General features: G+C 40.2%; 1 protein-coding gene across 1 annotated transcript in view; it reads left to right on the plus strand.

Annotated features, from left to right (window-relative positions):
- Positions 1-11,888, plus strand: part of NSUN2 (NOP2/Sun RNA methyltransferase 2) — a 49,067-nt gene extending 37,179 nt beyond the window's left edge. Inside the window, exons 16-19 of the mRNA XM_084619034.1 lie at positions 6,904-6,984; positions 8,302-8,440; positions 9,297-9,336; positions 11,355-11,888. Of these exons, the coding sequence (XP_084475160.1) occupies positions 6,904-6,984; positions 8,302-8,440; positions 9,297-9,336; positions 11,355-11,739 (645 nt within the window). The 3' untranslated portion in view covers positions 11,740-11,888. The remainder of the gene's footprint in view (positions 1-6,903; positions 6,985-8,301; positions 8,441-9,296; positions 9,337-11,354) is intronic.
- The last annotated feature ends 1,820 nt before the right edge of the window (positions 11,889-13,708 follow it).

A 13,708-nucleotide genomic window follows, 5' to 3' on the forward strand; every position in this document is an offset into this window, starting at 1 on the left:
ATTTCCCATTTTTGGTGCTGGAAATAATTCAAAAAAGTTAGTCTATCCAGTAGCCACAACCTCCTTCCTTGTCCCTCTCCTGGGAGGGGTCCCTGAAGAGTCTGCTTTAGCAAGGGGTTCAGTTGCTTCTGACTCTAGGGCCTGTCAAGGAAGTCCCCTGTTCAGCATTGGGCGAAAGGCTTCTATGCCCAATATCTTCCGATTCCCAAGAAATCGGGAGGCATGTGTTTGAGATTAGACTTGAGAAATCTAAAATCCTTTATGCATCAATTCAAGTTTCAGATGGTAGACCTCTCTTCCTTTCTGCCCATCCTGGAACCTCCTGATTGGTTTGCAGCTCTTGATTCACCTAACACATTGGACATACCTGTGTTTTGTAGTGGGCAGTATGCATTACTAATGCAGGGAGCTGCCTTTTGGCTTGCTGATGGCCATGAAGTCCCTGGCTGTAGTTGTAGTGCATTTAAGTTGAAGGAATATCTTGGTTTACCTGTAATCAATGGTTAGTTCAGGTTTCTTCTCCTTGATAGCATTTACTACATGAGAGTAAACAAGTGCCTGTCTCTCTTGACTGTTTAAAAGAATTGAATTTATTAGGACACTCATAGATTGCACAGTTGCAAAGGTGTTTCTATCTCAGACCAGGTTCAACAACATGTTGGAACTGATCAATCAGCTACAGAACAACCCTCAGACAGAACATGCCTTTTTGCCTGTTGGGTCATATGGTCTCATGTACTCTGGTAAGTCCATTTGTAAGGTTGAGTCTTCAGGAGTGGCTAAAACCCCTTTATTGGCTCAGAGTATGTATGTGAAGCTTCCCTCAGTTGGGGAAGGATCAGCAACAAGTTTGCAAGGGCATTCCTTTCTCCCCATCACTTCTTGCAAGTTGATTGTCACAGATGCATTTTTAGAGTTATTTTAGAGATCTCTCAATTCAGGATCAATGGTCTCATTGCATTACCTGACATCCTATTAACATTCTGGATCTCCGGTCAATACAGCTTGCATGCAGATTCTTTCTCTCTCATGTTCTACATCAACATACTGAAATTTGATTGACAATACTGCAACAGTGTTTCACGTGAATAAGTAGGGCAGAGCCAGGGAAGCAGTCCTTTTATGGAACTTATGTATTACTTGGCATAACTTAACAATATCTGCTGTTCATCTGGCATCTCTTCACAATTTATTAGTAGACTGTCTAAGCAGGAATTTTTTGATGAACCGCAAAAGGACTGTAAAGGACTCTGTCGTTAAGTCTGTATTTGGTCAATGGGGCATACCTCAAATAGATTTATTCCCACCAACCACAAGAAATGCATGTCTTTCTGCTCAAAGTGGAAACAGAACCTGAGTTTTTTAGAGGATGTGTTTCTGATTCCATGGACTCAGGGTCTCCTTTATGCTTACCCCTGTTCCCTTAATTCCTTGTGTTGAGGAAAATCAAACAAAATGGATTCCTGGTTATTCTGGTAGCTCCAGTGTGGCACAGACAGCATTGGTTTGCGGAACTCAGGAAACAGTTGCTTCCTCTTCCTCTGTGTGCTGACTTAGTCAGCCAGAACAATAGGGCCACTTTTCACTGACTTGTGGCATCTTTGAGCTCTCTGCATGGAAAGAATCTGGCTGACAGATTTGGAGAAAACTTGTTCTGTTGATATTCAAAAGGTATTGATTGAAAGTAGGAAAACTTCTATGAGTATTTACACAGCAAAATGGAAACATTTTTCTATTTGGTTGACACAAAGCAATCTTTCTCCAATGGACATGATGACTGTTGATAATCTTAATTACCTTTTTATCTTTGAAAAACTTGAAGTTTTCAGTTAGTTATCTGCGTGTCCATTAGGCTGCTATTTTAGCTTATCCTTCAGTTCAGGATTATCCTGTGTTTTCTTCTCATCTTTCAGTGAAAATATTTTTGAAAGAAGTTGTAAGAATTTTTCAGTTGTGTGGCAGCTTTCTCCTTCATGGGATCTTAAGGCTGTTCTTACAGGGCTCATGGGTCATCCTTTTGAGCCGCTGAACTCCAGTACCTTGCTGCATTTGTCCATGAAGACAACTTTCCTTATGACCATTACATCAGCACTGTGGGTGAGCAAGTTGCAAGCACTTATGGCAGGGCTGCCATACACAATTTTTCCCAAAGAGAAGTTGATTCCCAGACTACAACCTAAATTTTCCTAAGGTGCAGTTTGATCGATTTTAAATGACAATCTATACGTTTATCACTGTTCTTTCCCAAAACCATACTTTCAGTTGGATATTACAGAATCATTTAGGACATCCCTTAGGCTGTTTGTTTCTATTGCTGATAAGGGTCCTTCTGTTTTGAATACTGTGCGACCAATATGGCTACAACAACTAAGGGTCAGGCAGTTTCAACCCAAAGAATTTCTAGATGGGTGTTGGGTTATATAGAGTTACAAGATGGCCAGTTTACAGCTCCCTGGGAACGTTAGGGCCCATTCAATCAGGGCACAGGCAGCCTCTGCAGCCTCATTTAGAGGTGTTCCTATAGTTGATATTTGTAGGGCTTCTACCAGGAGTGATGTACGTACCTTCACAAAACATTACTCTATTGTGGAAGTATCATGTGCACATTCTCAATTTGGCAGGGCTGTATTAAAATTCCTATTTTAATGTACCCTCCACCTTTTAAGATTATACTGCTTGACAGTCTCCAGATATGGAACACGCATAGAAAAGCATGCAAAGAAGAAAGGAAGTTAATTGTTCAGTAACTGGAGTGCTTTGAGGTGTGTTGTCTTTGTGTTCCACAAAACATTCTCCTTTCCCAGCTTCTGCTGAGTCTAATATGTTGGAGTGGGTAGTGGTAAAGGAACAGAGGGTCAGTTTGTTTTTCCACCCTGCTTTATATACTCAAAGTGGTGAAAGTCTTGAGGCTGTGCAAGGAGTGGAGACACTGCAGGCTAAAGTGTTATGATCTCCAGTGCATGGAGTGCTTGCTCAGCAGACGTGGAACACACATAGATGACACATCTCGAAGAACTCCAGTTATTGAACAAGTAAATAACTTCCCTTTTTTGTGGAAATGTAGTGGCTACTCTCAGAATAGTTGTTAGGGTCTGATTCATAGAATCATAGAATATCAGGGTTGGAAAGGACCCCAGAAGGTCATCTAGTCCAACCCCCTGCTCGAAGCAGGACCAATTCCCAGTTAAATCATCCCAGCCAGGGCTTTGTCAAGCCTGACCTTAAAAACCTCTAAGGAAGGAGATTCTACCACCTCCCTAGGTAACGCATTCCAGTGTTTCACCACCCTCTTGGTGAAAAAGTTTTTCCTAATATCCAATCTAAACCTCCCCCACTGCAACTTGAGACCATTACTCCTCGTTCTGTCATCTGCTACCATTGAGAACAGTCTAGAGCCATCCTCTTTGGAACCCCCTTTCAGGTAGTTGAAAGCAGCTATCAAATCCCCCCTCATTCTTCTCTTCTGCAGGCTAAACAATCCCAGCTCCCTCAGCCTCTCCTCATAACTCATGTGCTCCAGACCCCTAATCATTTTTGTTGTCCTTCGCTGGACTCTCTCCAATTTATCCACATCCTTCTTGAAGTGTGGGGCCCAAAACTGGACACAGTACTCCAGATGAGGCCTCACCAATGTCGAATAGAGGGGAACGATCACGTCCCTCCATCTGCTCGCTATGCCCCTACTTATACATCCCAAAATGCCATTGGCCTTCTTGGCAACAAGGGCACACTGCTGACTCATATCCAGGTTCTCGTCCACTGTCACCCCTAGGTCCTTTTCCGCAGAACTGCTGCCTAGCCATTCGGTCCCTAGTCTGTAGCTGTGCATTGGGTTCTTCCGTCCTAAGTGCAGGACCCTACACATATCCTTATTGAACCTCATCAGATTTCTTTTGGCCCAATCCTCCAATTTGTCTAGGTCCTTCTGTATCCTATCCCTACCCTCCAGCGTATCTACCACTCCTCCCAGTTTAGTATCATCTGCAAATTTGCTGAGAGTGCAATCCACACCATCCTCCAGATCATTTATGAAGATATTGAACAAAACCGGCCCCAGGACCGACCCTTGGGGCACTCCACTTGATACCGGCTGCCAACTAGACATGGAGCCATTGATCACTACCCGTTGAGCCCGACAATCTAGCCAGCTTTCTATCCACCTCATAGTGCATTCATCCAGCCCATACTTCCTTAACTTGCTGACAAGAATACTGTGGGAGACCGTGTCAAAAGCTTTGCTAAAGTCAAGAAACAATACATCCACTGCTTTCCCTTCATCCACAGAACCAGTAATCTCATCATAAAAGGCGATTAGATTAGTCAGGCATGACCTTCCCTTGGTGAATCCATGCTGGCTGTTCCTGATCACTTTCCTCTCATGCAAGTGCTTCAGGATTGATTCTTTGAGGACCTGCTCCATGATATTTCCAGGGACTGAGGAGAGGCTGACTGGCCTGTAGTTCCCAGGATCCTCCTTCTTCCCTTTTTTAAAGATTGGCACTACATTAGCCTTTTTCCAGTCATCCGGGACTTCCCCGGTTCGCCACGAGTTTTCAAAGATAATGGCCAGTGGCTCTGCAATCACAGCCGCCAATTCCTTCAGCACTCTCGGATGCAACTCGTCCGGCCCCATGGACTTGTGCACGTCCAGCTTTTCTAAATAGTCCCTAACCACCTCTATCTCCACAGAGGGCTGGCCATCTCTTCCCCATTTTGTGATGCCCAGCGCAGCAGTCTGGGAGCTGACCTTGTTCGTGAAGACAGAGGCAAAAAAAGCATTGAGTACATTAGCTTTTTCCACATCCTCTGTCACTAGGTTGCCTCCCTCATTCAGTAAGGGGCCCAAACATTCCTTGGCTTTCTTCTTGTTGCCAACATACCTGAAGAAACCCTTCTTGTTACTCTTGACATCTCTGGCTAGCTGCAGCTCCAGGTGCGATTTGGTCCTCCTGATACCGTTCCTACATGCCCGAGCAATATTTTTATACTCTTCCGTGGTCATATGTCCAACCTTACACTTCTTGTAAGCTTCTTTTTTATGTTTAAGATCCGCTAGGATTTCACCATTAAGCCAAGCTGGTCGCCTGCCATATTTACTATTCTTTCGACTCATCGGGATGGTTTGTCCCTGTAACCTCAACAGGGATTCCTTGAAATACAGCCAGCTCTCCTGGACTCCTTTCCCCTTCAAGTTAGTCCCCCAGGGGATCCTGGCCATCCGTTCCCTGAGGGAGTCGAAGTCTGCTTTCCTGAAGTCCAGGGTCCATATCCTGCTGCTTACCTTTCTTCCCATATTCACATCAGGGACTCGAATATGAGTCTCCCACATGCCGAGCGAGTGCCTGGATCATTGCCTCTTGGCTATTCTGCAGTGTGGCTTTTTTCACTAAAAATATTAAAAGTTTTGTTCACATCAGAGCAGAAATGTTAAAACCTCAAATTTTTTTGTGAAGTGGAGTTCTTATTTTCCGGACGGACCTATAGTGGAAATACATTATAGCCCTCTGGATCATGTGTGAAAGTGTTCAGATTCCATAGCCTCCCAAATAAAGGAATGTATATGGCCTTCATCAGAGAAGTATCTGGGCATCTCACAAACATTAAAGGCTTATCCTTGCAACACACCTGTGAGATAGGGAAATAGTCTCATTGTACAGATGGGAACCGAAAGATTCATGGCAAGTTTTTTTTGTTTTTTTATGGGTTACACTGCTAAGCATGGGTGCTTAAAATAGATTTAGGATCTTAACATTAAATGTGTACGTGTGTGTGCATTTTTTATTATATAGAAAATTATTTATAATTTTATATATAATATATATAAATAAAATAAAAATACACGCACACACATATACGGAAAAGTCACTTAAAGCCAAGATTAAAAACACATACGTGTGTATGTGTGTATGTATGTATGTGTGTGTATATATATATATATATAGAAGGGGTTACCTCAGGTCAATTAGGGACACCTGAATCCAATTAAGGGCTGCCTGAGGCCTTTAAAAGCCCCTCCTCTAGGCAGAAGGAGGCGGGGGCGAGAGAAGAGAGAGAAGCTACTGCCAGGCTAATGGCAGCTGGGAAACAAGCTTTTCCAGGCTGAGAGGCTGTGCTCCTTCCCATAGGGGAACAGCCAAACCTGAGTGCCTGCTAGGGAAAGGACTGGCACCTCAGGGGAAGCAACAGGATGACACTGTGCCCCAGCGAGGAGGCAAGGAAAGGTATTCCCTTTTGTTTTGGGATTTAAGAGACTGTTCCCTTTTTCTTTGATGAAGGATCACCCATTAGGCCAACCATGGGGCCTATCCTGGAAACACCGCTAAAGGAGCACAGAAGTGGGGGAGGCAAACACTGCCCAGAGTGGGACTTATTTACCTCAGGCCCGCCATTGCCAGAGAGGGAAGTGCTAAGTCTGGCAAAACAAAGGAGGTGCCTTGCCACAGAATATATGTTTTTAATCTTGGCCTTAAGTGACTTTTCCAAGGTCACACAGGAAGTCCTAAACAGAGCTGGGAACTGAACCCATTTCTTAGAAGCATTTCAGTGCCTTAATTGCAAGACCACCTCTTCTCCCCATAGGAATAAGTGATCAATTTTCAACAAGGAAGTGGTTAACAAGAGGATGCCCCAAGATGTATAACTGTATCTTCAGAGTTGGGAACTTTTATTCATCCTTTTCTTCCAAAGCACTATAACTTGAACAGCACTAATAATGTAAGCTGGTCTAAATTTTGATTCTGACTTTTGAGTTTAATTTAATCTCCAGCAGAAATGAAGACCTCTGTATGGCAGAGTTACTCTTCCCTGTGACTGCTAGTTAAGCAGTTTCAAGATGAGTTATGTAACTCTTAAACTTGGTTTTCCTTAAAAACTTTATTGATACTTTTTTACTTTGACTGACAGGTTATTAACACTGGGATAAAAGTCTGGTCTCGCAACAGTGATGGTGAACAGTTTGGCTGTGCCTTCAGACTAGCACAAGAGGTAATTGCAAAGCACTTTGCTTTCATATCATGGGATTTCTGTTCATATTTCCCATAGTGCCTGCTGTATCGTCAATATGAATGTTGCATATTATGAAATGCAGCCTCCAAACTTAGCGTTTTAAACTTCATTAAACAAATGGATTGCATTCTGATGTTACTGTTCATTCAGAGCTTTTCTTTAATTTGATCTTCTATCAGAAAGCAGTGTGAGCATGGCTGGTATGGTATACAGATGAGAATGCCAAACTCAGGACAGACTGATAAAAATAGGACAGACACCCCCCAAACTGGTGGTTATTCTAACATTAGTTTCACCAAACCAGCAACAAAATGAGCTTCTGTAGCACCACACTGGTTAACAAGAAGCTAACAACCCAGTCCCCTTAGGCAACCAGCCCATATCACCACCCAGACACCTGGGCTTTGATGGGAGGTTACTGAAAACCAGATTCATCACATATGAAGTTCTTCTTCCTATCCCAAAGGATTGGCCACTTCCCCAATTATATATACTTAGACCTTACCCAGATATCACACTGAAGCTAATCCCTTTAGTCTAAAGGTTTTATTATTTAAAAAAAAAAGAGAGATTTGTTAAATGGTCAAAGGAATCCTATACATTACAAGTGACTATAGAGATGTAAATCAGGTTCATAGCAGAGATGATAATTCTGGTGGCTTGCAAAAGTTATTTTCTGGATCACACCCAAAAGCTTCAGGGTCATTCAGTCCTTTGTTCAAAGCTTCCATAGAAAGTTACAATTCAGAGGAATGAAGCAGGAATGAAGATGATGCAGTGATGTCATAGCTGCAGTTTATAGTTCACAACATAGGTACATGGAAATTTATTAGCCGAAATGGAGTCCAGGGTCACATGCCTTTACTACATCTCCTTACATGCTCTGTTGAATCATAGGTCATCAGTGGCTCCAGGCTGTCTGAGGCATCCTGGAGAAGAACTGCAGGGCGAATTAAGTCCCTTCAGTGGCCTGTTACCTCATGGATGGGCCATAGTGCAGAGATGGTCAGTGCTGATGCAAATTTGTCTGGGGGTGTCACCTAGGAACACAAAGCACAAGTTTTGAGATACAACTATATAGCTGATATTCATAACTTCAGATACAAAGATGACACATGCAAATAAACAGGATTATCAGATTTAGCAAATCATAACTTTTCTAATGATACTTTAGATGACTTGCATAAGATTTATTGCAGTTATATAATTATAATATGATAAATAGCTACCCATCTTTTATATAGCATCACAAGCAGAGATTGCATTTTAAAACTAATTGTGTTTTTTTACCACCAGGGAATATATACACTGTACCCATTCATTAATGCAAGGATTATAAATGTGTGCATAGAAGATGTTAAAGTGCTGTTAACTCAAGAGAATCCATTCTTAAGTAAATTTACCAGTGAAACACACAAACGGATCAAAGACTTGGGTAAGCTTTCTTTTTTTATTATGGCAATATAGATCACTATTTTGCATCTGTAAAACTTTCAAACTCTTTGCAATGAGTTATCCATTCAAATGAATGGAAAATCCAACATCCAGTTACTTTAATATATTAGTCTTCACCATGACTTCTAGCATCTATAGTGCAACAGTTAATATAGACATTCTAATGTTGCTGGAGACAAGAGCCTTTCCAGAGGCTGTGGCTCCATCTGGCCCCAACCCTGGAATCTTAGTAGACTAAGGTCTGTAAATCCTGCAGGACCCAGAGAGCCTGGACTCTTGCAAAGAACATGACCTTCATGGAACCAGAGGAGTCACCAGGTCTGGGATTCCCACAAAGCATAAATTCAGCAAGAACTTCTGACTAGCCACATTTCTTAACTCTGCCTATTTTTGTTCCTGAATGTACTTTAGTTGAAGCTGTTCCTAATCCCTGCAGGTGTCTTTATTCATTGTATGTTTTAAGGATGGCATTGGCCATCTCTAGATTAAATATACTAATATTTTATCTAAACAGGTAGGAAAAGACACCCACTCTAAACTTTTTTTCCTCTCCCTATTATGTGAAGAACCCTTACAAACAGGTCACTGACTATACAGGAGAAACAGAAAAATTACTATAGGCATAGTTCTGTCAAATGTACACAGTAAAGCAAAAGAAAATTTCTTTTTGTTTAAACTCTTTCAGCTATAGTAGTCTTAAGTATTACTTGTAAAAATTCAGACAGAAGTTTGATTTTAGTTCTTTCATGCTATAGTGATAAGGCTGTTACAACATTTTGGAATCACAAGTATTTTTTATGTTTCCAAGTAAATTTTATCTAATCTTTCTTTTCTAGCTATGGGGAGCATTGTCCTGAAGTATGAACCAGATCCCAGGTAAATAGATGCTTTACTAATACATTTTTTTTCACTTATCCCCCCTCAAAAAATGTGTAAGATAAATACATGTGAATATAGAAACAAGCACGTAACTCATTACAGTGGGTCTTTATCTTGAATTTCAGTGTCAGTTTAAAGCATTTGAACATCTTTTGAAATGAAAATATTTGCTGTGAATTAATTGTCACTGTATTTGCTGATTAGAAAAATAGGCTTCAGTTAGTTTAGTGGTTATGCCTAGCAACAGCCAAGTGGTATTTCACTCCATCATAGGCCGTGCTGGAGCATGAAAATTGTTCATAACTGTGGCATTAGCACTTCTTACATTTAAAAAAAAAAAAAAAAAGTTAATGTTGATTCTCCTTAAATTTGGTCAAGAAATGTTGTTCTTTTAAAATTATCTTTTAGTCATGGATGTTACGGCCCCTATTTTTGTTTGGTCCTGAACTTGTCCTTCAGCATTGCAGGTGCAGCTTGATGCTTCTAATTTACATGCCAAAGTGATTTGTAAATGTGATTGGGCAGTTAGAATTCTAAATGGGTGCAGTTGTGGAGGCCATTTTTGTAAACTTGCTTTTCTAAAAAGTTATGGCAGATTAGAGGTTAAGCAGGCTTTGCACTTCACCTTCACTATTGTCAGAGCTCTGAATGTAAATACAAGGCTTGAAATACTTGTTAACTCAAAGACTAAGCCAACTAGCCTCCAGTAGATGAAGAAAAATATGAATGGAAGCCCACCAGTAAGGTCGAGCAATACCAGGCAGGGGAGACATATCCAACACACAGTCTCTATTCCTCCTTACGGTCTTGGGGTTTTTTGGCTTCTCCTTCCAATACTTACCTCTGTTGCTGCTAATAGCTTTGCGGAGCACAGCTCTACAGTGAAATTGACGTGGTTCTTTACCAGTTTCACTGCTGCCTGCAGAGTTTGGAATAGAAAAAGTGAAAATGACTATTGTCTTGTCTGTCTTTACTTCCTAAAATGTAGAGCAGTAGCAGAAGTATTGGAGTTGTCAGTTGACTCAGGAAGGTAACAGCTTACATTTAGTTCACATTGAGAAAATTACCTCTGAAAGTGTAAGGACCAGACAGTTTTATTTTAAAGAAAAGGGTAAATGATGCAGACATGGATGGCTTAGTAGGAAAACATTGTTTGTCAATGGCAAGTTGGATGAGTATATTTTTTTTCAAACTTCTATATATCTGGTTGAATTTTGATCAATGGATTCTCTCAGTCTTTTCCATATATGGAAAGAATCCTGGGATTTAAAAGTTCTTCCCTTCCTTGCTACTGTGTAAGGAAATGGAAAAGTATGTTGAAAAATTGGAAAGGGTGCAGAAAATAGCCACAAAAAATTATTCAAGGGCTGAAGAAAATGCTTTGCAGAATTCAATCTGTTTCGGTTATCAAAAAGAAGATTGAGAGGTCACTTGATTGCAGTGCATAAGTACCTTCGTGGGGAGAGAATACTGGGTTCTCAGGGCTTTTAAACCTAGGGGAGAAGGATGTAACAAGAACCTGTTTTCGGAAGCTGAAGCCAGACAAATGAAAATTAGAAATAAAGCTTTTTTTTTTTTTTTAAACAATGAAGGTGATATTCCTTGGTAGTTTGTTCCAATGGTTAGTGAGAGATTCTCCAACTCCATGCTTTAGGCTCAGTACAGGGTAATTAGGTGAAATGTAATTGCCTGTGAGAAATAGGAGAATAGACTGATCAAATAGTGCCTTTTGGCCTTAAACTCCGTGAATATATGAAATATGAGTTTACATAGTCACTGCTCTACTTACCTGTATGTGCCTCTCCCAATCTGTAATATTGACTTGTCCTTATCAGTGTTTAAACAGTGCTGGATTAGGTATTGCATTAAAAGTAAAGTTGCTGTTAGAGTTGCATAATACTGTTGCCTTGCTCTATTGAAATCATGTGTATAGCTATTAAATTAAAATATTTCTGTAGAAATGAATTGTCAAGATTAATTTACTCAATCTTTACCAAACACTAATTTTTTAATAGCAAACCTGATACTCTTCAGTGCCCTATTGTTCTGTGTGGCTGGCATGGAAAGACCTCACTTCGTGCCTTTGTGCCCAAGAATGAGAGACTTCATTACCTGAGGATGATGGGAGTTGAAGTGTTTAAAGCAAAGAGGAAAGAGGAGGATTTTGAAAGTAAAACAGAGGAAGGAGATCAGGACAACACAAAGCACATGGAGGAAGAGATGGATATAGAACACAATGAATTAGCCACAAAAATGGAGGCAGAAGTGGACGAAGAACCTAATCATGAGCTTATGGAAAGCAGTGTTATAGAACCAGAGAATAAAATGGAAAATGTCCAGCCTTCCAGTGAAAATGCTGAAAATAGAGACATTACTGACCTTAGTAGTGTGAAAGCTTGAGTTTTCACTGTCTGTCATTTTGGCATTACTTTCATGATATGTAATCTAGACATTTGTCTTCAGTATGTAAATACACTTTTAAAACTGTTTCAGTTTCTTGGGGGAAGTTGAAATGTTGGCACGAGGTATTCTTTTTACAGAAGTTCCTCTGTTATTTTTTAAATAAAAAAAAATCTTTCCCTAAGAGTCTGTCTTGTTCTTCCCATTTAACTCCATTTCATTGATAATGTGGTATGTCTGTTGCCATCGATGGACTATGCACCAGTAAATTCCAACACCTGGTGTGTAGAGATGGATTTTCAAATATGAATTGTTTATTTAATTTGTAAATCCTGTCTGAGTCTATCTTGATAGGATCATTTTTGAAAGAAGATCAATAGGTTTTCATGCAAAAAGCATGAGGTTTTCAGAGAAACATAATTACAAGAGAAGTAATTTTACTCTATAGTAAATGATGCTAAATAGTTTATTGTAAAAGTATAAAACATTGGGCCAATGTACCATAGTACAGTTACCAGAAAAATTACTCTTGTTATTGAGTATATTCAAAGTTGTAAACAAGAGACAACCCCACTGAATAGGAAATACAGAACATATATATTTGTACATTGAGTGATCAGTATGTGCAAAAGTCCTAGATGGAAAGGCAGTTTCCCAAGTTTGAGAGCCAGTAAATGTCTATGTAACATTTCCAGCTCTTGTTGGCTGAGCGTACAGTAGCAATGTCCAGGAACACTATTGGTCATAGGTTTCAGAGTGGTAGCCGTGTTAGTCTGTATCAGCAAAAACAACAAGCAGTCCTTGTGGCACCTTAGAGACTAACTAATTTATTTGGGCATAAGCTTTCGTGAGCTAGAACCCGCTTCTGGGAAACTGCAGCCATCTCTTCCTGATGCCCACCATGCTTTTGTAATCCATGCCTCTGTCACTTCAAGACTAGACTGCTGCATTGCACTCTACCTGGGCACTATACCTTAAGTGTGCCTGGAAACAAGCTGCCACAGAAGGCAACCCTAGGTAAGTAGGGCTTCCTAGCAGGAGCACATGACACCAGTGTTCCATAATCTGTATCAGTTGCCCTATGAGTAATTATGGGTGGAATTTAAAGTGTTGGGTTTGATACACAAAGTACTAAATGGCTCAGAACCACTTTCACCAATTCAGTGATACCCCACAGCTATGACTTGCTGATCCGTAATCTCAACAACAATATCAGACAAATGGTCTCTATTTCAGTTTTGTATAATTTCATAAAGAAGAATGTCCTATCTTCTGGCGTGTTAAAGAAAAGAAAAAACAAAGCGGGTGAGGTAATGCCTTTTATTGGACCAAATTCTGTTGGTGAGACAGACAAGCTTTTGAGCTACACAGAGCTGCTCTTCAGGTCTGGGAAAGGTACTCAAGTGTGGGTTTTTTGTTCATTTTTTTAATAGTCTCATGTAGTAAACTTTTCAATTAAGAATCTATGAAAAAAGGTTAAGAAAACTATTCTTCAAACTCATATTTCATTTGTTAAAGATGAGTCCATTTTGGAAATGAAAAGCCTGCTAAATATATTTTAAATGAAAGTTAGGATTCTTTCCTCTATTGTTTGATCAAATCAACTTGAAATTGACTATGCTACTTTTGGGCAGCTTTATAAACTGAAAAATGACTTAGCAGAGCTTTCCCTTGAGAGAGAGGTTTGTATGCCAACAAGTTCCAAATAAATTCCTGACTCTCTCTAATTCTTTCTTTTAGGGTGAATTGGATTTCATGCTGTTTTAATATTGGCATCCAGTCAGTTCATATTTGCTTGTCTGCATTTGGGAATTAAGCATTTGCTTTAAGTGGAAGACGGGTGAAATATTTGTAGTATTTTTGAACCTTAAGGTCTCATGTACAAGGCCTGCAATGCCCTCTCCCCATAATATAGTAACTCTTATCCAATCAGTACTGTTGATCAAAGCTGTTAGAATATAGTGTAAAA

The sequence above is a fragment of the Lepidochelys olivacea genome, assembly GCF_965140295.1.
Source record: "Lepidochelys olivacea isolate rLepOli2 genome assembly, chromosome: 2".
NCBI classification, from domain to species: domain Eukaryota; kingdom Metazoa; phylum Chordata; order Testudines; family Cheloniidae; genus Lepidochelys; species Lepidochelys olivacea.